Source organism: Rhamphochromis longiceps, linkage group LG19 (assembly GCF_057381845.1).
Source record: "Rhamphochromis longiceps isolate RC_006_pf linkage group LG19, R_longiceps_female_GT1.1, whole genome shotgun sequence".
NCBI lineage: Eukaryota > Metazoa > Chordata > Actinopteri > Cichliformes > Cichlidae > Rhamphochromis > Rhamphochromis longiceps.
In genome coordinates, this window is record NC_140575.1 from 23,301,949 (window position 1) to 23,328,130 (window position 26,182).

Below are 26,182 nucleotides of genomic sequence, written 5' to 3' on the forward strand. Positions count from 1 at the left end.
CTGGTAGCATCTCTCCCGTCCGGACGTTGTAATGCTCTTATTGTTGAATTGTATGGAAATAAATGATTGTTGATTGAGCATTTATACACCGAGTATTGTCCTTCCTTCAGCCCAAAGATTCAAAGAATTGGGAGAATTCAACACAGGTTTGGTAGCGACAAATGCTCTCATCAGGAAAACCTCTTTTTCGGGGAAGATCTTGGCTATTCTAGCAACACAACATCAAACCCCATTCTGCACAGATCAGTGTGGCTCTGTAGTAAAACATTCAAGGATCCTAACTGGCCTTTTAAACATGCTGTCATTAAATTTGAAATGAACAGATATTTTAAGCGGTTTGACATTTTTCTTTTATCTTTATATGTGCTTTTGATGGTGAATAACTGCATTGCATTTTTTTTTTTATTTACATCTTCTAAAACATCCCAACTATCTTTTTTCTCCATTTAAATCTCTAATGCCTTTGTCCTCAGAAATCAGGTATCTCTAGTGAAAATCTAATTTATACACTTTATACAACAGCTGCGGACGAAAAAACACTATGTGCTCATTTTTGTCAGTGCCACACTACCTTCAATAAGCTGGTTAAGTAACTAGACGTAAGTGTTTAAACACATTTACTGTTAAAATAACATGTTTTAAAAGCGCCCTTGACCGATCACGACTGTCCACATTTTTCCATTGTTATGCTGCAAGTTGTTGACCATGGCTGAACTAGCACTCAAGAGAAGAGCGGTTTGTGCTCAGCTGAAAGAACAGGATTCTCTCACCTTGGCCTGAATGCATCTGCCCTCATATTTCTTATTAAAATGACAGTAGTTGGGAACAACCCTTTTGGCAGCAAAGGCTCTGTTGTGCTGTGATCTCTCTCTCCCTCTATATCTCAACTCAGTTGGCTTCCAGGGCATTGTGCACAAAGCATGTCAGTAGCCATTTCATCAAACCTCCAAGAGGCACAGTACACCCATATCCCCCCAGGGGGCGACGGTGGGAAGCAGCACTTAAACATAGAGCCATGGCTCTGTACGGATGACTGGCCAACTACAGAAATCTTTCTCTCAACTATGTGTCCTTTCCTTATCCTGTCTACCTCTCCTTTTAATTCTTCTCTTCCATGCAAAAAAAAAAAAAAAGTTGAATGAGGATGACATATCCGCATAGCCTTTACCAGGTCTAAGAGTGGGGCAGGTTTTGCTTCTTTTTGTGGTGAGCGTAAACTGTGTCAGCTCACCACAGGATGCTGAAGTTTGTACCGCTGAACAAGAGGAGATGAATATCATCCAACACAGATTAGCCTAAACTACTACCAAAATCAGTTAAAATAACAGCTGATTGCTTAATCAGAGTGGCCTGTGTCAAATGTTTAATCCTCAAACTGGATAAGATGTGCAAATCAAGAGTATATGAAGCTTCTGATTAAACATTTATTTGGTTATAGAAACACTTCAGTCAAAAGCATTTTTAGACAAGCTTTAAAGTGGGAATCTGGGTTCTGAAAAGATTTGTGTAAATTATACATTTATATAATCAGGTCACTTTCCTGGAGCATTGTGGAAAGTGATGGCGTTAAGTCACAAAGAAGGATGCTCCTGAATAGGGCTAATCAATGATCAGTTATTTAGTTCTATTACAACCTGTGAGAGCCATGAGTTTCATCAAAAATCTACCTTTCATGTACAGAGCAATACTTTCATAATGTCTTTGAGCTACATGAAATTTTACTTACCAAGAATATTGCATTTCAACAAGCAAAATAACTTAACGCACTAATATACCCTGGAATTTATATTCTGCCTTTTTTTTACGAAAAAGCACCACACCTATGAACAGCCAACCATTCTTTGGATAACAGATACTACTAAGGATGACAGGTTTGGTATGGATCTTCTTAAGTGGAGCTGCATGAGGGAACGTCTAGCAGAGGCCCCAGTCCGCGAGATCTTCAACGCACACCTCCGGCAGAGCTTCGACAGCATTCCGAGGGAGACTGGGGACATTGAGTCCGAATGGACCATGTTCAGAGTCTCCATTGCCGAAGCTGCTGCATTGAGCTGCGGCCGCAAGGTGGTGGGTGCCTGCCGTGGTGGTAATCCCCGAACCAAATGGTGGACACCAGAGGTGAAGGGAGCCACCAGGCTGAAGAAGGAGTTCTATCGGGCTTGGTTAGCCTGTGGGACTCCGGAGGCAGCCGACAGGTATCGACAGGCCAAGCGGAATGCGGCTCGGGCAGTGGCTGAAGCAAAAACTCGGGTGTGGGAGGAGTTTGGAGAGGCCATGGAAAAAGACTTTCGGACTGCCTCGAAGAGATTCTGGCAAACCGTCAGACGTCTCAGGAGGGGAAAGCGGTGCTCTACCTGCACTGTGTATAGTGCTGGCGGAGCGCTGCTGACGTCGACTGAGAAAATTGTCAGGCGGTGGAAGGAATACTTCGAGGACCTCCTTAATCCCACTGACACGTCTTCCGAGGAGGAAGCAGAGTCTGGGGATGAGGGGAATGACCCGCCAATTTCCGGGTGCGAGGTCACTGAGGCAGTTAAACAACTCCTTGGTGGCAGAGCCCCTGGTGTTGATGAGGTCCGCCCCGAGTTCCTGAAGGCTCTGGACGTTGTAGGGCTGTTCTGGTTGACACGCCTCTGCAATGTTGCGTGGAGATCAGGGGCAGTACCTGTGGACTGGCAGACCGGGGTGGTGGTTCCCATCTTTAAGAAGGGGGACCGGAGGGTGTGTTCCAACTACAGGGGGATCACACTCCTCAGCCTCCCTGGGAAAGTCTATGCCAGGGTGCTGGAAAGGAGAGTTCGTCCGTTAGTCGAACCTCGGATACAGGAGGAACAATGCGGTTTTCGTCCTGGTCGCGGAACACTGGACCAGCTCTTTATCCTCTCCAGGATACTTGAGGGTGCATGGGAGTTTGCCCAACCAGTCTACATGTGTTTTGTGGACTTGGAGAAGGCATTCGACCGTGTCCCTCGGGGTGTCCTGTGGGAGGTGTTGCGGGAATATGGGGTGTCTGGCCCATTGCTACGGGCCATTCGATCCCTATACAACCGTTGCAAGAGCTTGGTTCGCATTGCCGGCAATAAGTCGGACTCGTTCCCGGTGGGTGATGGGCTTCGCCAGGGCTGCCCTTTGTCTCCGGTTCTGTTCATAATTTTTATGGACAGGATTTCTAGGCGCAGCCAAGTGGCGGAGGGCTTTCGCTTTGGTGGCCTCAGAATCTCATCTCTGATTTTTGCAGATGATGTGGTTCTGTTGGCTTCATCGGGTGAAGGCCTCCAGCTCGCACTGGAACGGTTCGCAGCCGAGTGTGAAGCAGCGGGAATGAGGATCAGCACCTCCAAATCTGAGGCCATGGTTCTCAGCCGGAAAAGGGTGGAGTGCCCACTCCGGGTCGGGGATGAGTTCCTGCCACAAGTGGAGGAGTTCAAGTATCTCGGGGTCTTGTTCGCGAGTGATGGGAGAAGGGAGCCGGAGATCGACAGACGGATTGGGGCTGCAGCTGCAGTAATGCGGACGCTGCACCGGTCCGTCGTGGTGAAGAGGGAGCTGAGTGTAAAAGCGAAGCTCTCAATTTACCGGTCGATCTACGTCCCTACCCTCACCTATGGCCACGAGCTGTGGGTAGTGACCGAAAGAATGAGATCGCGGATACAAGCGGCAGAAATGAGCTTCCTCCGAAGGGTGGCTGGCCTCTCCCTTAGAGATAGGGTGAGAAGTTCGGCCATCCGGGAGGGGCTCAGAGTAGAGCAGCTGCTGCTCCACATCGAAAGGAGCCAGCTGAGGTGGTTCGGGCATCTGACAAGGATGCCCCCTGGGCGCCTCCTGGGTGAGGTGTTCCAGGCATGTCCCACCGGGAGGAGGCCCCGGGGCAGACCCAGGACACGCTGGAGAGATTATATCTCTCGGCTGGCCTGGGAACGCCTTGGTATTCCCCCGGACAAGCTGGAGGAGGTGGCTGGGGAGAGGGAGGTCTGGGCCTCTTTGCTTAGGCTGCTGCCCCCGCGACCCGGCCCCGGACAAAGCGGATGAAGATGGATGGATGGATGGATGGATATAAAAAAATAAAAAAAAAGAAGGCCTACTAATCTATTAATTATATAACCATAAAAAAGATCAGCTATAACTGTAATCAACAATTGTACCTAAAAATATTAATAATAGAACAGGTTAATGGAATTCAAATTAAAGCCTTAAGTCAGGATTTAAAGTAAGTTAAAGATCCAATACCCTTCCATTTCCAGCCAACTCAACCCTACCAACAATGCAACAGTCCTAGGCTCACCACATGAACATCAATAAATGCACTACAATCTATGATTCATATAGTGTAAATGGTAACGTTAGCATAAACAGCTTGTTCACCATTCAAAAACTCAGATAACGGTTTGCTCGTTGTTCTCTCCCCAATTGCTGAACAATCAATGATCCTCGGTCAAATTAATAGTGCTTTGATTTAACCTGAGCGTGGCTGCTCCACTCACCAGGATGACCCCTAGACTCCACAGGTCACAGGACTCATCATAGCCATCATATTTGAGTATCTCTGGTGCAGCATACTGTAGGGTGAAGCAGGGAGTCTTTAGGAGCTGATTGTCTGGTGGTTTCAGTCGAGCGAAGCCAAAGTCTATGATTTTTATCTCAGAGTTCTCACTCTCATCTGTGAAGAGCAGGTTCTACAAAGCAATTTGAGACACGCACAGCAATCATTTTTCTCAGCTCAGCAGAACTGGTTCACTCAAGTAGTAAATTGTACATCATGACTGACCAGGTACTTGTGACCCACGTTGGGGTCAAACAATTTTACTCTTGTTTTGTAAAAAAATAGCAGAGTGAGAACGAGAGAAGGACAGATCATACAAAGTTCAGAAAAACACAGTAATTCTTTTTCAGAAACGTACGATCCAGCCAGCCTGCATTCATCACAAAGACACAAACTGTGCTTGGACAGAAAGAAATCTCTGGCAATAGCTCAGCTGAGAAGCTCTCCAATACCTCCGGTTTAAGATCCCTGTGCACAACTCCTACATCATGCATGTGACTGACAGCAGACACCAGTTTGCGCATGATCCGGCTGGCTTCCGTTTCGCTGAAATGTTGTTTCCGGCGGATTCTATCCAGCAACTCCCCTCCACCAAGCAGCTCCAGAACCAGGTATGTGTGAAGCTACAGCAAACACATACAGGATAAGGTTACATCTGTTACACCCACTCTTAACCTATATTCTTTAACAACCCTTGAATTAGCTCGGCATGCACAAACACTCTTAAATGTTTGGCAATTAAATAAATATTGGAAAGTTTGTCTTTCCTAAAATATCATCAATGTTGCTTTCAAAGCTTGAACACCACATTGAAAACAACTGAAAAGTGATGGGTGAAACATTAAACTGTAATTTTTCTATTGCGTAACAAACAGAAACAAACACACACAAAAAACCATCCTTGATCTCATGATGGTGACATTAAACCACATTGGTATTAAGTAAAAATGAAAGGGGCCAGACAAAGTGGCAGGAGAATGATGTGCCAGAGCAGCGGGGTTGAGCTTCTCATTAGTGCAGGATCTAGGGAACAAAGACAGGACTCAGCTGAGGCGGGTGAGGCAGCGCTGCTTTGATCTGGGTCACAGACCTGTGAGGTACAGTAATAACCCCACTGAGCTCATCAGGACTAAAGTGGTGCTCCTGGGCATGAAGGACCGAGGCTAATGAAGCTGTACACAGTCACACACACGGTCACACCTTCCATATACCGGGGGTAAGCTACATTTAGAACATATGCGCGCTTAGTTTGGGTTAAGTGTGCGGCTCAATTAGCAAAACAAGTGAATCTAGGTTGTTACTATTCAGTGGCAAAAAATGGATGTTTGTGCAGCTGCAGTTTAGAAATAAATCAGAGGCGAAATATTGAGCACAGTGTGAGATGTTCATGAAACAATATGCAAAGAGATAAAGAAACACCCAGAGGGCTACCAGCATCCCCATTAATCTGCCTTGTTCCATTTCCTCGACTTAATAAGGCTGCAGTCCCCATGGAAAACAGAATTTATGGAGGCAAATGTAACGGACGCGATTATCTTTACCTGATCGTGGTAAATTTCATGTAACTTGACAATGTTGGGGTGACCGTCGCAGAGCTTCAGGGCTGCTATTTCCCGCTGAGTCTGGGCCTCCATCCTACAGCAAAGCCAGTCACATATACACACACAGGACAAGTGGAACATTTTCCTACTTTTGCATTACATGTTTAGGAGCACAATATGCTAAGATTTTCTTTTTTTTTAAAGAAGACAAAACATTTACACACATTACAACACTATTAGTTGTACCACGTTAACGTTTTCTTATAACATGCTCAATACAGTATAAAAAAAAAAAAAAATCCTTTTATAACCCAGAACACACTGGAAAATATTAGGTTTTAGGAATTAGGTTTCTTTTATTTATTTTGTTTACTTTAGGGGAATTTCCAAAATACTTTAGGGCAGTTTTGCTCTAACCAACGAAGAGCTAGAAAATACTGGACATGGGTTTGCCTTGCATCAGTCCTAATGTCAACTATAATCAGAACTATAATACTGGGTGCCAAACTGTGGAGGAGTGTATTATAAGCATACATGGGATTTTACAGGACGTGGCAGTAAAAACAACCAAGTGATCTACTTATATAACCTGGATTTTTCATAGGGAAAAAAAAAAATCAGGAAAATATGTAATCAGGTCGAATTATGACATTATTTGGCCTTTGTTAGTTTAACATTTATTAGTCTTCTCAGACTGGCTTCAGACTTGGCTGAGCAGGGGATGGAGGAGGGTGGCGGTCCAACTGATCCAGTAAATCTATAAACAAAAGACAGAGCCAAAAGCATCTGAGTTGACAAACACATGTGTGCACCCAGTGAACTCGTACCTCTTGCTGACAATCTTGACTGCATATTTCTGCCCAGTCTTCTTGTGTGTGCACCGTCTGCAGATCGAGAAGCTACCCTCCCCCAGAGCACTTTCCTTCAGGTCCATTTCATAACTCATATAGAAAGGCGAGTCCTGCAAATACGCATAAAAATAATCACAAAAAGTAAGAATTATGTGTATATTTTATTATCACGCAAATAAAATTCACATTAAATATTATAGCCTGATATAGGATGTTTGTTTGTAGAATTAAAGTAGAGATTTTGCAAGTTCCTACATTACTTATGACCAAATTAATTTGCCAATTATCTGAGTATTATCTCAGGGCCTTAGTTGCTTTCAGTTTTCTACAGAGAATACTTGGTACACTTGACATTCTTCATTCTTTCTATTCCCTTTCTTTTAGTCAAGTCTTTTCTGGAGGTTGTATGCAGAATTTATATTAAAAATCCTGATTCAATTACAGCTAGAATCCCCAAAGCTATCCCTCTTCTCACCCATAATAATGTTCATAATAATTCTTCTCTCATTCTAGTTTTATGCTACACAAAGGGTTGTTTTTAAGTATATCACCACACCAACCCTGTACACTTCACATGCAAAATCGAAAAGAAGAAATACAAATGTGACGAGGACTTTAAAAAAAATAGCACTGAAAGTCTCGACTTTAGATCTGAACTAAAAGAGTTAAGATCGTCACATGATAAGACAGAAATACCGTTAATAAGCTTCCTGTTTGCTAACCAGAATCTGGTTTAAAACCTATAATGTGCACCCAGTGGAAACTTTAGAAAAGAAAAGCCAGCTACTGTAGTTAAACCACTAATTTCCTTCATTGTTTAGATACAATTTAAAAGCCCAATTTCTTGTTTTTCCCTCCGTTTTCTTGGATTATTGAAGCAGCAAACTGAAAAGGACTAAGATAAATAATTACAATACCTTTCAGCATTATGACTAATCTCATAATAAATAGAAAATGCTAAGGTTTGCAAAACAGCTCAGTTTCCCAGGATGTTGTTGAGAAAGCTTTAAGCTAACTGAGCGCACAAAAAGCACTGCTACCTTTTCAAAAAGCATTATGCTGCAAAGACACGCAAGTGTATTCACGAACAAACGCTATTAAATAAACAGGATTAAGCCTGAAACGGAACGTGAGTGCAGTAAAACTAGCACAGAAGAAAAATAAAGTTCAAGTGGAATGGAAAGGAAAGGAAGGAAAAGTTCTCATCTGTCTGTGACAGCATCCATTAGCTTAAGTGTGTTTGTGCTCGGAGAACCAAGTCCATTCATTTTACCTTCATCATGGCGCTGCGGGCCACCGCAGCTGAGCCTGGCTTTTCAGAACCCCCACACAGCTGGACAGGGTCATCCATCACCACATTCCTTTTGAACAGGATGGAGGGGGCCATAAAAGAGTAACCCTGCAAATAAAAACACAAGAGCCCTAGGTGTTTACATTTTACTAAGACATAAAGCGAGAGATGGACTAGGGCAGGAGAAAAGGAAACTTCCTCCACTGCCACAGAAAAATAGAGTCCCTTAAAATAAAACAAAATTGCGTAGTTTTCTTTAAATCTATCAAAACCAGCCTGTCAGCTCAACAATAAGCCCAATTCTCTTCATGTGTGACTGACAGTGGCTGTCCAGCTGTTCCTATTGTTAGGCCTGTCATTGTGGAGCGCTGCCTGCTTAATTCCAGCTGTGGGGAGCACAGAGCTTTGAGCTGGCATTAATCTCTCCCTCTCTCTTTTACACCGGCACACACACAGCTGTGTGATATGTAGTGACAGCAATGGATGGACGGAAGGATGGGTGTTGAATGAATGAGATGCCCTAAATTGCCGGGCTTGAATATTTGATTGCTCTGCTGTGAAATTACATCTTGGCGCTCTTAATGCAATTTTAATTTTGTTTTGTGCGACACGGCGGGGGAGCAAGTGCACGGTTTAAAACTGGGATTGCTGTCGTTATCGCAGAGATTGCTAGGCTTGCAAATTATAAAGACCACAAAATTTCAGACTACATGAATGGCAGCTGAGAGTGAAAAAAGCCAAGATGAAGTTGGCAATCAAAGACTGAAGGCGTAACCGAGACAGACGTGGTGATGCTCTCAAAGTGTAACCTTTTATTCCATGAGAGAAGCCCGTTAATGGATCTATTGATCTAGCATGCTCAAGGATCCAGAAGGCAATCAGAGTTGAAATTTCATGCAATACATCAGACAGCCATCAGCTGGCATGGAGTTGTGGGCCATATTATGGTTCAAAGCTACATCAAAAATAGTCATTCACATCTGTTACTTCAATAAGAGCTGCATATGGCAGCAATTACTTCAATAAAAGACCCTTTAGTCAATTTGAATACCAATGCACACAGACAGACTCATGTTGACTTACAGCAACCTTTTGAGGATATTCAAAACTTCACTTGATTACTTCAATTGCTGTGAAGTATGTCAAATATAGTCACAGACAAAAAGCGGATAATGTATAATGCGATTTTTCATCCGTGTCAACATTTCACACTGCCTGCTACCAAAGCCCAGACAAACACGGGCTCTAAACAAATGCCGATAAACGGTGTCCTGTGCGATGACCTCCAAGGAGCACAAAGAAATATTCCTGTCTGCAAACAGCAGCAGCATGAGTCACAACAAAACACAGTCTGCTTGTCTAAGATGTCTTCCTTCCCTCCCACCTGGAAGATGCGGTCACAGTTCTGAGGCAGAGCTGCGGGAGAGTAGGTGGGGTCCATCTCTGTGAACTCGTCTGCAAAGTTGCTGACGTCCAGCTCATCCCGAATCACTGGCTTGAGTGGCGCAGGCACCTTTTTGGCTGCCAAGTCCTCCCAGTTAATTTTCTAATGTGAAAACCATGTAGAAATACTCAGTACAAAACAATGACATCTCAGTCCATTAGTTATATTAAATATCGTGACCATTACAAGACAGGCAATGAAATCCACCTGGTAAAATGGGTGTTTCTTTACATTCTCCGCTCCATTAGGCCCCGACCCTAATCTCTTCTTTGGATCTTTAATGAGGAGTCGCTGGATTAGGTCTTTGGCCAGTGGTCCCATGTCTTTAGGGAAAGGGGGATCTTTTTTGGCAATCCTCCTGTGATGTGCGAGAGATATACAGCAGCATTATAGACTGATTATAACTGAAATATAGCTGCAAGCTGAGGCTGATGATCAAGGAGAATTCATACTTGGCAATGTCCGTGTGCGAGTTCTCATCTCCATCAACAGTGAAGGGCGACCCACCAGTCAAAAGCTCATACATCAGCACGCCGAGGCTCCACCAGTCCACCGCCTGGAATGCATGAAAGCACCTAACCGTGACTTCTCACTGGAGAGTGTGCAACATGATTTGATCAAACAGGCAATGACATGAAACTAGAATTTACCTTGTCATGTCCAGACTCTCCTCCTTCCACAATTTCTGGAGCCATATATTCAATGGTGCCACAGACAGAGAAAGCTCTTTCAGCCTATTTTTTAAAAACAAAACCAAACATTTCGTAAGACAAATATGACACAGAATAGAGATAAAATACTCTATCCTAACAGACGCTGCATCCTAATATTTCTCTGCATTTGTAATGAGGAAGTGAGAAGTGGTTATATCTCTATACTGATGAAAAAATATCTCTAATGTGAAATACCCAAACCCACACTATTTAAAGTAAAAATCTGGCTTCACAGTTGGGTTTTTGAGGGCATTAAAGAAAAAGCAAAATGTCCTTTTTGGGGTTTTATTAGCTAAAACGTATTTTGAGAATAGAAAAGGTTTGAGAGGTTTAAACACATAAAGGCAAACTGTACCTGATCAAATTCTTTACTAAGGCCGAAATCTGTGAGAACTATGTGACCGTTTGAATCTAGTAGAATATTCTCAAGTTTAAGGTCCCGATAGACAATCCCAAGCTGGAACAAGAAAATGAAACACAGGTTAATCATCAAGGACGGAAGAAGCGCTACTGTTTACTGTTGAGCTAAATCTGAAGGTCACCTCGTGTAGATGTTCTAGTGCCAAGACAATCTCTCCACTATACAGGGCTACTTCTTGCTCCTTAAACCGCACCCTTTGCACTAAGTGCGTGAAGAGCTCCCCACCATTTACATAATCTATAAAGGAAAACATCATGTTTGTTATGTAAGTTAGTTAATGTCCCTACAAGGAAAGACAATTTTTATTCTCTGCGTACATTAATATATTTAGCTGTTAAAAATGTGGGGGTTTTCCACTGGGTTCAGACAGTTGCCATAGGCCTTAAATCTTTGATATAACAATTTAAAATCTGAATTTATCTTAAAATTTAAAAAATTATTATCAAATATCCTCACCAAGAATGAGGTGCAGCTTGGTTTCTGTTTGGAAGGCATAGTGAAGTGTGACAAGGAATGGAGACTGGCGAATGTGCTCCAACACCTGCCGCTCGGTCCGCGTGTGTTCTGCAGTCTTGGCCTTCTGTACAATAGTGGCCTTCTTCAAAACCTTCATGGCATAAAGCTTTCCTGCATCATGGCCACTGACTTTTCTCACGAGGAACACCTTTCCATATGCTGGCAGGAAAATAATCACAGACAGGGCAAAGTTCAATGAAGGTGGGTAAACAGAAAAGACTCGTTCGACACGCTTAGCATTCCAAAAACACTCTTTTGTTGGATGACAGAATGGCGTGCAAACAAATTTCTGAATGTTCAAGTTTACATTAAGGGAAAGTAACACTGCACTTACCTCCGGTACCCAGCACCTTTAATAGCTCAAAGTTTTCTATCCCCACCCTCTCTACATGGCCCGTCAGGTTGGCTGAAGTCAAAGTAAAAATAACAATATTAATATATTTGTAGTGAATACTTGAAATAATAAAGATGGCTTGATTGTCAATATACACAGACACTTGAAAATATATTCATACTGTATTTTTGGCATGAAAAGTAATTGTCAGTGAAATTATATTTTTAAGATTTCTCCAAAGCAATTAAATCACATAGGATAAAGTTTATTAGCACTGAAAGATCACTTAATGCTTACTACAAGAAAAACTTTATATTTAGGGATGCTCTGAAATTCTGGATATGACTATTTTTCATTTTTCATTTGGTTTTTGTTGTTTTTTATTCCCCCTTTTGCTCTAGAGAAACAGGCAGGCCAGTGCAAAACGGATATAACACATAAATATTGGCCACTGATATTTGCAAATGCGATTTTGTTTAGCAATATCCCAGTACCAGTTAATAAGGCTAATATAGGCTAATACCAATGTTCAGCAAATGTCTCAGTGCTTCCCATAGTGCATCCTTGTTTATACTCACAGCCTGACTGTATGCAGTTGCACTATGAAGCTCCCACCTGGCATTTTTCAGTACCTGGAAATAACTATTAATGGCTAAAGATTAGATAGTAAAGTCAAGATACCTAAGGTTCAAAGAAGCACAAACTGTGGATACACATTGTAATAGAAAACTGAAGGGTTTAATTTCTGGTCCGATCTTTACCCCACAGCTCTATAATATATCTGTTTCCAGTCTTAAATAATAAGGATTAAAGATGGTTTGTTAACTACCATGCTCGTGTGCTCTATTGGGGATGAAATAAAGGACTATGAGTAAAAAATTCTCCTCTTATCTATTATTAATCAACAAAACAAATCTTAATTTGTTTTTAACTACTGTTGAGTTATCAACACTGCATGTCTACCAGTAGACATTTTTTGGTACACTTGTTTTGTAGATTGGGGTCAAGTTTGAATTCTGATGCACTTTACTATGTGACTTAACTGAGACTTAATGAAAAGGTTTAAAAGCTGGAGAATTGGGCTTTCAAATGAAGAACCATCAAATTAAAACAAGAGACAACAAAACACCAACAACAGCAGACTGGTAGCATTGTTATGGTGATTTCACTTCACCATTACGTTAAAAAAAAAAAATGACCGCAAATAACACATGCATGATTACCAAACTTCCTCCATGTAAACAAGTGTTACAAAAACACATTTGCTCTTCCTGTCTCCTAAATATGCAGCACTACAAAATAATCCTCCCTTCCACTGCAAGCAAACTCGCTAAATTAACCAGCAAAAGGTCATTATCTTCCATTAAAGATCTTCACTGAATTCAGCACACACTGTCTGTGACTCCCTGTGTCTCACTAAATCATGGTCTCCCAGTACAGCTGACTGAGCACGGCACACTCTTAGACATGCATGTCCATTGTAGTGAACACATTCCTTCTGTCTCGCACTCTGGAAATAGGGTACTGAGCAATTAAAGCGGCTGATTTAATCTTTTCCTCTGCTTCTCCAGTTACACACAAGACAAAATGCTGCAACTGTTAGGCAATTTGAGCGCACACTGTATCATTTCAGAACAACAAAGCTGTCCTTCAAATTTAAGGTCAGAGATTCAGGTTGCATAACACCCTTGTCAAGCTTACCCTGCCAAGGCCCAGTTTGATTTTGGTGTTTATTAATAGCCTAACAGAGGAGTCCTAGGAATCCCTTTGCTTTATTGGAGGGAAATTATGCTTCCTTTAAAAAAAATAAATTAATTAAAAACTTTAAAAAAAAACCCAGATCTGTTAAACTTTGTGCTTGGTTGGTTTCCTGAGCAATTGTTGTTAAAGACCCAACATCTAATACAAGCCCCGGACAAGCAAGAATATTCTTTTATTGTGCAACTGCCAGCACAAGCATGATTACTTATTTTATGATAACATAGCCACATTTAGTACAGCTCTGCCTTGATCTCCAACAGGAAGACAGGGAGGTGCAATGACAACTGATATTGACATATTTTTATATTGACATATGAGCTTGGAGAACTGTGTGGTTGTTCTGGACTAAGACATCTCCACAGACAAAATGGTACAGCTGGATGCAAAGTAGCCATAAGTTTCACTGTGTTAAATGAAACACACAGGGAAAAAAGTGACAACTAGACAGACTGCATTTTTAGGGCAGGGCAATAATCGGGGTGCAGCATAGTCATGTTGGAGCCTGAACAGGAGCCCTGTATCATTATAACCTAGTTGTCCACTGTACAACTTCACTAAGCAGTCTTCTTCACTTCTTCACAGAAACCCTCTTTCGAACAATAGAAATAAAATTGAATTGAATTGAATTGAACACTAACATTAAAATCTCTGTTTATTTGTGAATCCTGCCTAGATTTACTGTAAATTCTTAGTGAACTCACACTATACTGTCCTTCAGTAGATTACCCTTTTAGGGATGAGGCTTAGTAGTATAAAGTTAACCAGGCTGCTCAGGAGATTAATATGTCATTGCATGCACTGTTAGAAGCAACAGCTGTAGCTAAGGTTACAGGTGATCTTAACTATTGTGTAATATGCAGAATGAAACTATAGGCTAACATTAGCGTGTTGGACTTGACATCACTGCAGCTGGCTCTGCCTTTTTTGACTGAGGAGAAGTTAGCTGTGACAGCAAAAACAGTCACACACAGGCAACAGCAGGAAAACCCAGCAAAATAAGTTAAGGCGTTGACAATGGCATTAACTTAGTGAAATCTTCATCGATGCTCTGTTTTTAACCTGGTTACACGCTGACAACTAGCTTAAGCTAATGTTATTTCCCTGGTTGAGTTCGGTTTATAACAAACGCTAGCCGCTAGCTCGCCGTAATAATATGGTCAGATAACGTTAGTTTGTGTGAGTTCGCGGTAACGTTATAAGTAGTAATGACAGTCGGATGTTAGCTTTCCTCTGCCATGTTTGAACTTGTGTAACGTTGATGTTAGTGCTTACTACAAACGATCACTGACAGTGACAGTTGCCTCCCCTAAGCTAGCCCAGCTAACATTTTTCTCGCTCCGACACGTGTCTCCAAAACATAAATATCGAATGAAATTCACAGCATTGAGTTTTACCGGCTCCCAGCTAACTTACCATTTTTCAGCTCGTGTTTCACAGTAAACAGGTCACCTTCTCTGGAAGATCCCTCCATCGGGGATGGCATCGTAATTTCGTGTCCCTATTATATTCAAATATGCTTTCAGACAGATTTAGATTCACCTGCCAAGCTAGATTGCAAAATTAGCATGCAGAAACCATATAATGCATAACAAAGGGATCAAACGCCGATAAATTCGGCGCCTAACCTGACAGATACACGAGTAAAAGGTTGTTACTAAACCTTGCAGCTAACAAGCCCAGAGGAAACACTTGCTTCTTCCAGTACACCACCACGACCACTACCTTCGCAACCAGCCAGTCCCTATTCGCTGATTGGGGTTACTATGTGAAAAGCTGGCCTCTGATTGGATTCTTTCGTCGTAACGACACATAATCCCGCCTTCTCCAATATATTGGTGCTGCCTTCAAATGTCCGTGTTAACACGCTGTGCCAAAGGTCAGAATGTAAGTATAATAAATACTTCTTATCAGTTTAGACAGCATATACATATGAATACAAACTACACGCATGTCCTAATGTAATAAATTAATGCAGGCCTACAGTGTTAGGTGCAGATCTCACTTTAGATTTTCCACTTCAGTTTTCTGATGAAACCTCTTCAGTCCTATCCTACTTACTGTCAATAAGATAATAAAGTTAGAATGAAGAAAAATGTATCAGATTTAACATATAACCATAATACGGAATATGGTGCAATAGGTTCAAGAGATAATCCAACAATACAGAGCTGGTATGACTTTTGCCTAAGGATAGTAATATTTTATTGTTTCACTATTATGCACATGTCTAAAAGGAATTATAGTTACTTTTCTTTTAGATTTTCTTTTATCCCCTCATCTGGTCTTGCCACAAACAGCATATCATGAAAGTGATCAGTTCCTGTTAGTTGAGGTAGAGCAGTTCCTCAGAAATACAAACCACCTTATCCAAAACGATCGCACTTCTGAAAGGAAATCTCTCAAAAACGGATTCAACACAAATGTGAACATTATAACATTAATAAATATTGAATTAACTGCAAAACTGTTAGGCTAGTATGTTAACTTCAAGTGGATGGTTGTAACGTAAACTGTCAATCTAATGCAATTCAGTTAACTGCCCACGGGGTGTCGCCCTTGTGCTGTTACTGTGGAGAACAAACACGTAGACAGTAATTGTAAATATTTTTTCCTTTTTTTTTGTTCAATAAATTGTATTTGTAATATCTCCTGTGTGAATATTTCTTAATGTAAAAAGCAAATTTTCTTAGAGCAAATCTGCACTGATCATTCATGCAGTCTACCACAAAATTGTTGGCTACCTGAAGAAATGTGCTTCCTTTATCTATGCAGAAGACTGTAGCTTTAGGCAAATAAATTTTAAAAAAAGACGCAGTTCTTCCTGCGTGCCTTTATTAAAAGGCGCCACTTCTCTGAAATCTGTAGCTAAAGGACATTTTAGTCATAAATACATATACATGGGTAAATATCTCTGCTATTTAAAGAACTCAGTGCAAATATTCTGGTTATGTTTGTATTCACTGATTTCTGCCTCTACCTTGTGGTAGCATGCTGCGATTGCATCATGAATACGGTGTGATTGTTAACTTTAAAATTGAACATTTTCGCTATACACAAAATAGTAATAACAATAGTAGTAATTGCTTGAATTTTTTATTTTAAAAAATGTATAAGGACAGTGTGGATGAAACCCAGCCGGCAGTACTTACGTTTGGCTCATTTTTAACAGTTTGGTTAAGAGGCGTTTTGTAGTCTTTGGGCGTCCAATTACGTGCGAGTTCCTGAGATTTGACCAATGCTGTGGGGGTTTGTTGAAAGACAGCCAATAAGTACCTTGTCCGATTGACCGCTTTCAGGAAGTAGTACAAGTCTTGTTCTTCTCTTCTAAAGCACCTCCTAGTTAGCTAGCTTCCCTTCACGCCACCGCAGACTGACCTACGCTTCCAAGATGGCCGGTGTACGAGCTGTTGGTGTTCTCTCCAGACTCACATTAAGGAGATATAACGTTTTTACAGGTAGACTGTACACTTGTTTCATGCAGACATTTTAAGCAAAGTCGGAAGAGAGAATGGCAGCGAGAGTCCAAATGTATTTAAGTGTCGTAAATGTATTAAATGTATAATTAGCTTGCGACTAGCTCTTATCGCCAATGAATGCCCTGCATAAACGTGTGGTAGTGCAGGTTAAATAACGCTAATTTTGAGTCAGTAAACGTATATCTCAATTAAAGTTTAACCAGAATTTCAAAGTGCGCGACACTCCTAAACTTTTATCTGTGCAGCGAGAACACTTTTAAGCGCTAGCTAGCCTACTGCTACGGAAGCCCATAAGTTAAAGTGGGAGTGGATCAAAGCTGTAAATCGATTTGCTTCACTTTTAAGCCTTACATTGTATTGATTAAGACAGTTCAGACTGAGATTTAAAGGCTTGTGTACAGTATTCTCAATTGTGATGACCGCGGTTTCTGTCCTACTGGTGAGGGGAGAATGTAGGTGAAAGGTCGCTGTGCACTGAGGTCACGGAAATGTTGTGTGAACGTCTCATATACATCAGATGTATTTAATGCACGAGGACATTCGGTTTAAGTTCCTTTTAAATATGACATTGACTCTTAAATCTGTACGCAAAAGATATTGTTTAAAATATTTCAAAATGTTTTAAAAACTGGTTATTCCATCTCGGATCATGACATTTTTTTCTGTTAGATCATTTCTTATTTGTCTTTTATGCCCCAAGATTTGAACATACATAATGCTTGTTGTGAAAGTTTAGCTTCACGCACGTATGTGTATATGTAGAAAGAGAGATTTTTGTTATAGAAGGCCTGCCCATCCAGTTTCAGGCTTTTTTTCCCGCACATTGAAATCTGACGCCATTGAACATTAATATCTCAAAAACTATTAAAGGTAAAACCCTGAAATTCTTTCTTACTATAACATTGAAACAGAAGCTGTAACATGGGACAGATATATCTGCATTTTTAGTTCAAATATGAAAAAATAAATTTAAGCAGTCTTAGAAAGTGTTACATTTGAGCTCACACTAATATAAACCTTTATATAAAAAAGACAACGTGACTGTTTCTAAATAATATATACTTGTATTTCACGATTATGCAAAACAAAACTCCTATAATACTTTTGAACGTGAAATGAATAATCAACTTACTTAACTTTGGTGCAGGATTGAGCTAATATGACAAGTTATACAATAAAAAAGAAATATCTGTAGCTATTCCGGAAAAACAAAACTTGTGATTTTTCCAGATTTTACTCTAATTATAACTAAGAAAATGATTTTGTGAAATACATGCATATTTCATATCCTTTTCAATACATCCTATACCAACCATTTTGACATCTGCTACCCTGAAGGATTGTGTTAATTCAGGTTAAGTTTAACATATACCAAGAGATTTCAAGGGCTCAGAAAGTATAATGTAAATATTTTTCTACATAAAAAAATAAATGTATATTTGAGTAATTAACAGTAATAAAAGGGGGATTAGTAGCTTCTTTCGGGTAAGTAGTATTCCAAGGCCAAGACCCCTGGCTCTGATTGAACTTTATGGTAATATTTATATTCATGTACAAATACTACCTGAGAATTAACTTTGTGGGGAAAAAATGTTGGAAAAGGATTGGACCATTTTTCAAAAAAGTGCATCTTAAATGGATTTCCTATATAAAGCTAAAATTGAACAGCAATTAGTGTATTTATCCTAACTTTAGATCATAAAATTTTCAGGCAGATGGGACATGGATCAGCAGAAGTCATACAGAGATTTGTGATGGAAAAACCCAATAGTAAACTAACTTGGCACATAAACTAATAATGCACTGTCTTTTCCCTTGGTTTTTACAGGCCCATCTTATCGCTCCTTCTCAGTATCTCCTGCCATGCTAGGTAATTTCAGAACAATCATACTGTCAATCATCTGTATAAAAATATGTCAGACACTCGCTGAACCTAATTACACTCTCTTCTTTCTGTATTTGCAGCCCGAACACATGTGAACTATGAAGTCAAGGGAGACGTCGCTGTTGTACGGATTAATGACCCAAACTCAAAGGTGTGAGCTCAGTAACAGACAGTTAGTTTATTTTACAGTCTTGCATCGTGCAGGTTAAATGTAACTATAATTATGTTTCCCTCTAGGTCAACACACTGTCTATTCAAATGCAAAAAGAGATGACAGAGGTCATGAATGAAGTGTGGGAAAACAATGCCATTAACAGTGCTGTTCTTATCTCATCAAAGCCGGGATGTTTCATTGCAGGAGCTGATATCAAGTAAGCACAAACTCCTTAAGGGTGGTAGTGCAGACACAAAGCGTGACCCTAAAATGAGTGACGTCTCTGAATAATGAGTCCAAGTGGCTTGTCATTTTATTTAAAATATTCTACATCTGATTCAGTATGATCCAGGGCTGCAAAACCCCAGAAGAGGTTACCAAACTTTCTCAGGAAGGACAGAAAATGTTTGAGCAGATTGAAAAATCTCCAAAGCCCATTGTCGCTGCCATCAATGGTTCTTGCTTAGGAGGCGGCTTAGAGGTAAATAAGTGTTATTTTTAGCAGCTTGCTGTGTTTAACAGGGATCGATGATGATAATGTGTTCTCTAACCTGCTCTTTGTGTTGCATTTCAGTTTGCTATTGCCTGCCAGTACAGAGTTGCAACAAAGAGCAACAAAACAGTTCTCGGGACTCCAGAGGTGATGCTGGGTCTTCTACCTGGAGCTGGTGGTACGCAAAGACTCCCCAAAATGGTTAGTACTGGAATTTATTCCCCAAATTGTCTTTGATTTTGTTGAACTTTATTCACTTAAAAAAGTGGCATTCAGGGAGATACTTGTGAAATGGTAGCAACGATGTTCTATATTGGCAAAGCTCTAATACAGAGCAGTCAGGTAATGCTCGTAATTGGTTTAAGCTGTTGGAGACTTTGCAGACTGATTATCACTCCAGTTCATCATGTGCTGTTTTCTAGTGTGGACCACATTATAACCTCTATAAAAATTAAAAAAATATATTAGTGTATTTTTCTTTCTCCACACATTAAATAGTGATGATTATTCAGTGCATTATTGATCTGCTTTCTTTACCTGTAGGTTGGCCTCCCCTCTGCTTTTGACATGATGCTGACAGGACGAAATATCCGAGCAGATAAAGCCAAAAAGATGAGGCTTGTTGACCAACTTGTAGATCCTCTAGGTAAAACTCTAATGCTACCCAAGTAAAATTAAAAAATGGTGAACATGTGGGTAATTTGAAGTATTATAATTTGCTGTAATCTGTGCAGTTTGGTAAGTACCGTATTTTTACGACCATAAGGCGCACTTAAAAGTCTTAGATTTTCTTCAAAAAGTACGCCGCGCCCTATAGCGCAGTGCGCCCTGTGTGTTGTAAGGAGGACGTAGTAGAGAACACCATGAGAAGGCTAAAGGGTGAAGTGTGGGCATTGATCGTATATACCGGACAATCGCACATACCTGTATAAAAGGACAGGTATGTGCATTATGTGGAACATCGTTGTTTTAACAACCCTGAAAATGGCAAAGAGACACGCTTATGAAGCACAGTTTAAACTGAAGGCCATCAGCTATGCGGAGGAACATGGAAATCGAGCAGCGGCGAGAGAATTTAAGATTAACGAATCGATGGTTTGCAAATGGAAGAAGCTAGAAAACAAGCTCCGGCAGGTCAAGAAAACGCAGCAGAGTTTCCGCGGACATAAGGCGAGGTGGCCCGAGTTGGAGGAAAGACTCGAGCGGTGGATCATCGAGCAAAGAACGAGCGGTAGAAGCGTTTCGACGGTCACCATTCGGCTAAAAGCAGTTTCACTAGCTGAAGAGATGAACATTGAACATTTCCAAGGAGGTCCGTCTTGGTGCTTTCGTTTCATGAAACGGTGCCATTTTTCCATCCGGACCAGGACTACGGTAGCGCAGCAACTTCCAGCAGATTATAAGGAAAAGCTGGCCATCTTCCGCTCCTACTGCAGCAAACACATCGGCGACAAAAACATCCAGCCCAGCCACATCACAAACATGGACGAGGTCCCGCTCACTTTTGACATCCCGGTGAGTCACACTGTGGAGAAGAAGGGGACCAGCACGGTAGCGATACGCACAACGGGGTATGAAAAGTCTTCTTTTACTGTTGTGCTTGGCTGCCATGCTAATGGACAGAAACTGCCGCCTATGGTGATTTTTAAGCGAAAGACTTTGCCTAAAGAGAAGTTTCCAGCAGGAATCATCATTAAGGCAAATGAAAAGGGCTGGATGGATGAGGAAATGATGAAAGAGTGGCTGAGGGAGGTGTATGTAAGGAGACCAGGTGGTTTTTTTCCACGCATCACCATCGCTGTTGATCTGTGACTCTATGCGTGCCCATCTCACAGCCGATGTGAAAAAACTAGTGAAACAAATGAACTGTGAGCTTGCTGTCATTCCGGGAGGCCTGACAAAGGAACTCCAACCGCTGGACATCGGTGTGAACCGCCCGTTCAAAGTAAGGCTGCGAGCGGCGTGGGAGCGATGGATGACCGATGGAGACCACAGTTTCACTAAGAGTGGAAGGCAGCGCCGGGCGAGTTACGCCACAATTTGCCAATGGATTGTAGATGCTTGGGCTAACATGTCTGCTGGCACTGTTGTTCGAGCTTTCGCAAAAGCCGGCATCATTTCCGAGGAGCCGCACGGCACGGAAAGTGACTCTGACAGTGAAGAAAGTGAACTTGGCATGTTTGATGGAGATTTAGCGCAGCTGTTCAATTCAGATACAGAGGATGAGGACTTCGATGGGTTTGATTGATGATAAAAATGTGAGTACCAAACTTTGTTTTGCTCCTGCTTTATTTTTAAATACGCACACTTGTATGCTTGTGTGTTGTTGATGATGACGATTACTGGTAATAAAAATGTGAGTAAGGTACCGAACTCAGGTTTGCTCCCGCTTTATTTTTAAATACGCATACGGTACTTGTATGCGCCCTATAATCCAGTGCGCCTTATGTGTGTGTTAAATACAGTAATGGCACACATAACTGAGACTGCGCCTTTTAGTACAGTGCGTCTTATGGTCGTGAAAATACGGTATTTGAGTGTACGTTGTTCAGTCTGAGGATGAGATTATTTCTGTTTGTATTAAAGGACCAGGACTGAAGAGTCCAGAGGAAAGAACAATAGAATACCTTGAGGAAGTTGCCATTGAGTGTGCCAAAGGGATTGCCAACAAAAAGATTTCTCTTCGCAAAGAAAAGGGTACAATGCAGAGTAAGTTGTATTGGATTTGTTTATCATTTGATTCTGTAGTCACTCTTGCTTGTTTTATCGTAATAACATTTCTGTTCTTATCTCCATAGAGATTCAAGACTATGTTATGAGCTTCCCCTTTGTCCGGAATCAGATTTACAAAACGGTCCAAGGCAAAGTTATGAAGCAAAGCAAAGGACTTTATCCAGCACCCCTGAAAATCATCGAAGTAAGTAAAAGCGCCTTCTAATGAATATGTTTTAGGAAATACAGTGAAAGATATGAATAGTACAGAGAAGTCAAAGTCATGGCATCGCTTTTGGGTAAACCTTTCTCATGCAATCTGCACCTTTGGCTTCTATGACGAGATTTTTTAAGAAAATAATATAACATTTTTATTATATATTTTTTCCTCCTCTTAGTGTGTGAAAACTGGAGTTGAACAAGGACCTGTTGCTGGATACTTAGCGGAGTCTCAGGTGAGGTTGTTTTCCTAAATTATTGGCACCCTAAATATTTACATTAATAAAATGTGTTTATAAACGGCATCAATATCCATGTTCATCACAGAATTTTGGTCAGTTGGCTAAAACTTCAGAATCGGCAGCCCTGATTGGTCTGTACCATGGTCAGGTTGCATGCAAGAAGAATCGCTTTGGAACCCCTGAAAGAGAAGTGAAGTAAGTGTAATGCAGATGGGAAGGGAGTTAGCATATTTGCATCCAGCAATTTAAAAACAAAACAACTTAAAGAATTTTAACACAACTGGTAATTTGCCAGAAGTCAAAACAGAACTATAAACAAGCCAAAAGCTTTCAAAAAAGTACAACCCACATGAACATTCCCAAGCAAGTCTTCCTCTTTTAATAATTAAAGTTGCTAATGTCCTGCCCTTGATATTTTTTTAATGAGTTTTAGTCCTGCGTGAATTCTTGCTGCTGATTTTATTTTATTTATTTATTTTTATTTTTTTTAAATAATATGACATATTGACCCTCATGACAGTAAGTTAACATCTAGGTTGTCTTTCTTTACCACTAGCACTCTTGCCATCTTGGGAGCAGGTCTTATGGGAGCAGGTATTGCTCAAGTGAGCGTGGACAAAGGTGTGCATACAATCCTGAAAGACACCACAGTGGAAGGACTGGCAAGAGGCGAACAGCAGGTTTACAAAGGGTGAGCTCATTTCTATATCACCCAGCACCGAACCCACCTCCTGATGGGAAATGCAGTGACACAGCCATGATAAAATAACGGTCAGGTCACCTCTGGTAATGTTATAGCTTTTTTTGCTGACTCGTATGACTTCTTTCTTTTAAAACAAGGCTCAATGATAAGACTAAAAAGAAGAGCATTACATCGTTTGAGAGAGACTCTATACTGTCTAACCTGACTGGCCAGTTGGAGTACAAGGGTTTTGAAAAGGCCGACATGGTTATTGAAGCTGTGTTTGAAGACATAAACATCAAGCATAAAGTTATAAAGGAGGTGGAAGCTGTGAGTATAATTTTTTTTTTTAAACCATGTGATTTATACTTGGTTTGTAAGCATTTGTAGCACTAACTGTAACTTTGAGCTGTGATCTTGCTTTTGTCCTCAGGTGATCCCCCCTCACTGCATATTTGCCAGCAACACATCTGCTCTGCCCATAAAGGACATCGCAGCTGCCAGCAAAAGACCAGAAAAGGTCTGTACTTGAGTTTAACTTCCTAAGATCCACCTTTCAAATAATGCTATATATAAAAATCCATAAAAAATGGTGCTGATGTTGACCTAACCTGAAATCAGAAAGTTTTGATTTGTTTTATTTCTCCATTCTTAGGTGATTGGAATGCACTACTTCTCTCCAGTGGACAAGATGCAGCTCCTTGAGATTATAACCACTGATAAGACATCAAAGGACACCACTGCCTCCGCTGTGGCAGTTGGCCTGAAGCAAGGAAAAGTCATCATAGTTGTTGGGGTGAGATTTGGCGCCATGTGTGTTCTTTCCCCTCTTAGTTTAAACTAAAACTAACAATGGTTTAGCTTAAAATGTAACATGTTTTTGCAGGATGGACCCGGATTCTACACAACAAGATGCCTGGCTCCCATGTTGGCTGAGGCAGTGCGATTACTTCAGGTTAGTGTTGTTCCAGTAACAAATTCCAGCTCGGAGTTCAGTGCTGACTGCTGTAAATGATGTAACAGCATCAATATTTAATAGAGAATATGTTAATTTATCTTTCCGCATTTACAGGAAGGTGTTGACCCCAAGAAACTGGATGCACTCACCACAGGTTTTGGGTTCCCCGTGGGTTTGGCCACACTGGCTGATGAAGTTGGCATTGACGTTGCAGCCCATGTGGCAGAGGACCTTGGGAAAGCTTTTGGCTCCCGCTTTGGTGGTGGAAATGTGGAGGTTTTGAAGACTATGGTGGACCTTGGATTCAAGGGTATGTACTTCACTTCTTACTGAAATATGGTGAGTGACTTAAGGGCTTAAGTTTTAATTTTACTTGATTCTCAATTGTGTTAATGTTTTCTTTATTATTCTCAAGGCCGCAAATCAGGAAAGGGTTGCTACGTCTACCAGCCAGGAACTAAAGTCAGAGATGTGAACCCGGATATTGGAGACATTCTTGAGAAATATAAGTTGACACCAAACCCCTCTGTGTAAGTTGACAGTTATAGAGGTAGTAGTAGTAGTAGTAAAAGGACATTCAGTTCAGACTTTTCTTATTAAAAAAAAAAAAAAAAAGGGGGGGGGGGGGGAGAGAAAGTGCTATCATTGCAGGTCTAAATCTAAAAGTTCATGCAGTGTTCTACTTGCTTCTTGAGGTTGGGATGTTTAACCACTCGTGTTTCTCACAGTTCATCAGACTCTGAAGTGCAGTACAGACTTGTCTCTCGATTTGTCAACGAAGCTGTGATGTGTTTGCAAGAAGGTATTTTGAACAACCCCTTGGAAGGAGACATCGGAGCAGTGTTTGGTCTTGGATTCCCCCCCTGCCTTGGAGGTCAGATTTGATTGCAAAGGCATTTCACAACTGAATACTCATCTTGCAGTTACTCCTGTTTAATGTATGTAATACTAATATTTCTCATACATCTTGCTGCTTCCAGGACCTTTCCGTTTCGTGGACAGCTTTGGTGCTGACAAACTGGTGAACAAGATGAGGCAATACGAGGCCGTCTACGGGAATCACTTTGCACCATGCCAGCTTCTACTGGACCATGCAAAAGATTCCAGCAAGAAATTTCACAAGTGACCGAATCACCATGCTGTGCCAGTAGCTAATAGTAAAAACTCCAGCCTGCCATTTGAATGTGCCTAACATTTATATCGGTATAGGGTGGGGAAACGCACTGAGTCTAAACCTTGACCTAACCTTAAGTAATGCTGTTTAATGTAATAGTCCTACAGTAAATTCTGCCTTCATGAAATTTGTAATGTTCTGTTTTTTAATGTGTTTTAAAGTGGTGTAGATCTAATTTTGTGATTATTTGACAGGATGCAATCTGAGGTGTGTTGAATTCTTTCCCACGGTGTGTGTGCACAAAAGCATCCCAAATTATCATAAAACGCAATCAATACCTCTTTAAAACTGTCAGAAAAACTGGAACATTTCCATCTTCATGGAGATCAGACTGCATTGGTTTTTGTTAGGTCTATCTAATAAACTGGCAACGGATGATCTAAAATTGAAGTTGTTTTTTTATCATTAACAAAAAAATTGCATAGGTGTGTTAGGGGCTAATTATTTACACATTGCATATGTAAAAACACTGTAGATGTAAAATAAACGGCTCCAAATGGTAACAATGAAATTCCTCTATAATGAATGTCTACAAGTATGTTTTAGCGAATGCCTTTTCATTCTTTTTTCTACGTGGAAGATTTTCTGGTTTGGTCTGGACAATGTGATGTGAAATAAAAGCTTGAATGAAATAAACCTGCGTTGTCTTTTGCAAGGTGCGTTCACGTCCTGCTCAGATGGGAAACGAGCCGCGTCTGTGGGCCACAAGGTTTGCTGAAATCTAATTCGTTGCGCAAGTCACATGTCTTATTTCCATTGTCCGCAGAGCAGGGTG

General features: G+C 41.0%; 2 protein-coding genes across 3 annotated transcripts in view; one reads left to right on the forward strand and one right to left on the reverse strand.

The window, feature by feature from the left end:
* rps6ka5 (ribosomal protein S6 kinase A5) overlaps positions 1-15,296 on the reverse strand; it is a 28,956-nt gene extending 13,660 nt beyond the window's left edge. The window contains exons 1-15 of one of the 2 annotated variants that reach the window (XM_085392360.1): positions 15,073-15,296; positions 14,826-14,910; positions 11,652-11,723; positions 11,258-11,476; positions 10,923-11,038; positions 10,736-10,837; positions 10,318-10,401; positions 10,120-10,223; positions 9,875-10,025; positions 9,608-9,769; positions 8,206-8,331; positions 6,909-7,042; positions 6,082-6,175; positions 4,993-5,163; positions 4,482-4,673 (exon numbers count right to left, since the gene is read on the reverse strand). In XM_085392360.1, the coding sequence (XP_085248486.1) occupies positions 4,482-4,673; positions 4,993-5,163; positions 6,082-6,175; positions 6,909-7,042; positions 8,206-8,331; positions 9,608-9,769; positions 9,875-10,025; positions 10,120-10,223; positions 10,318-10,401; positions 10,736-10,837; positions 10,923-11,038; positions 11,258-11,476; positions 11,652-11,723; positions 14,826-14,895 (1,797 nt within the window). In that variant the 5' untranslated portion in view covers positions 14,896-14,910; positions 15,073-15,296. Of the gene's footprint in view, positions 1-4,481; positions 4,674-4,992; positions 5,164-6,081; positions 6,176-6,908; positions 7,043-8,205; positions 8,332-9,607; positions 9,770-9,874; positions 10,026-10,119; positions 10,224-10,317; positions 10,402-10,735; positions 10,838-10,922; positions 11,039-11,257; positions 11,477-11,651; positions 11,724-14,825 lie in introns of both variants that reach the window. The other variant, XM_085392359.1, reaches the window with a different exon arrangement.
* A 1,425-nt stretch (positions 15,297-16,721) lies between these two features.
* Positions 16,722-26,043, forward strand: hadhab (hydroxyacyl-CoA dehydrogenase trifunctional multienzyme complex subunit alpha b). The gene is made up of 20 exons (XM_085391427.1): positions 16,722-16,867; positions 18,717-18,758; positions 18,854-18,924; positions 19,011-19,144; positions 19,270-19,408; positions 19,502-19,621; positions 19,964-20,066; positions 22,007-22,129; positions 22,219-22,337; positions 22,531-22,587; positions 22,679-22,788; positions 23,150-23,284; positions 23,434-23,605; positions 23,709-23,795; positions 23,931-24,071; positions 24,162-24,230; positions 24,348-24,543; positions 24,649-24,763; positions 24,962-25,107; positions 25,214-26,043. Exons 1-20 carry the CDS (start codon positions 16,801-16,803, stop codon positions 25,357-25,359), a joined length of 2,292 nt encoding a protein of 763 aa, XP_085247553.1. The 5' UTR covers positions 16,722-16,800; the 3' UTR covers positions 25,360-26,043.
* Positions 26,044-26,182: the final 139 nt, after the last annotated feature.

Bases quoted from the DNA above. Each gene is read 5' to 3' on its own strand.
- hadhab (XM_085391427.1), top strand. From the start codon at position 16,801: ATGGCCGGTGTACGAGCTGTTGGTGTTCTCTCCAGACTCACATTAAGG. The intron at 23,606-23,708 runs GTGAGTATAATT...TTTTGTCCTCAG, and splicing joins TTATAAAGGAGGTGGAAGCT to GTGATCCCCCCTCACTGCAT. The intron at 23,796-23,930 runs GTCTGTACTTGA...CTCCATTCTTAG, and splicing joins CCAGCAAAAGACCAGAAAAG to GTGATTGGAATGCACTACTT.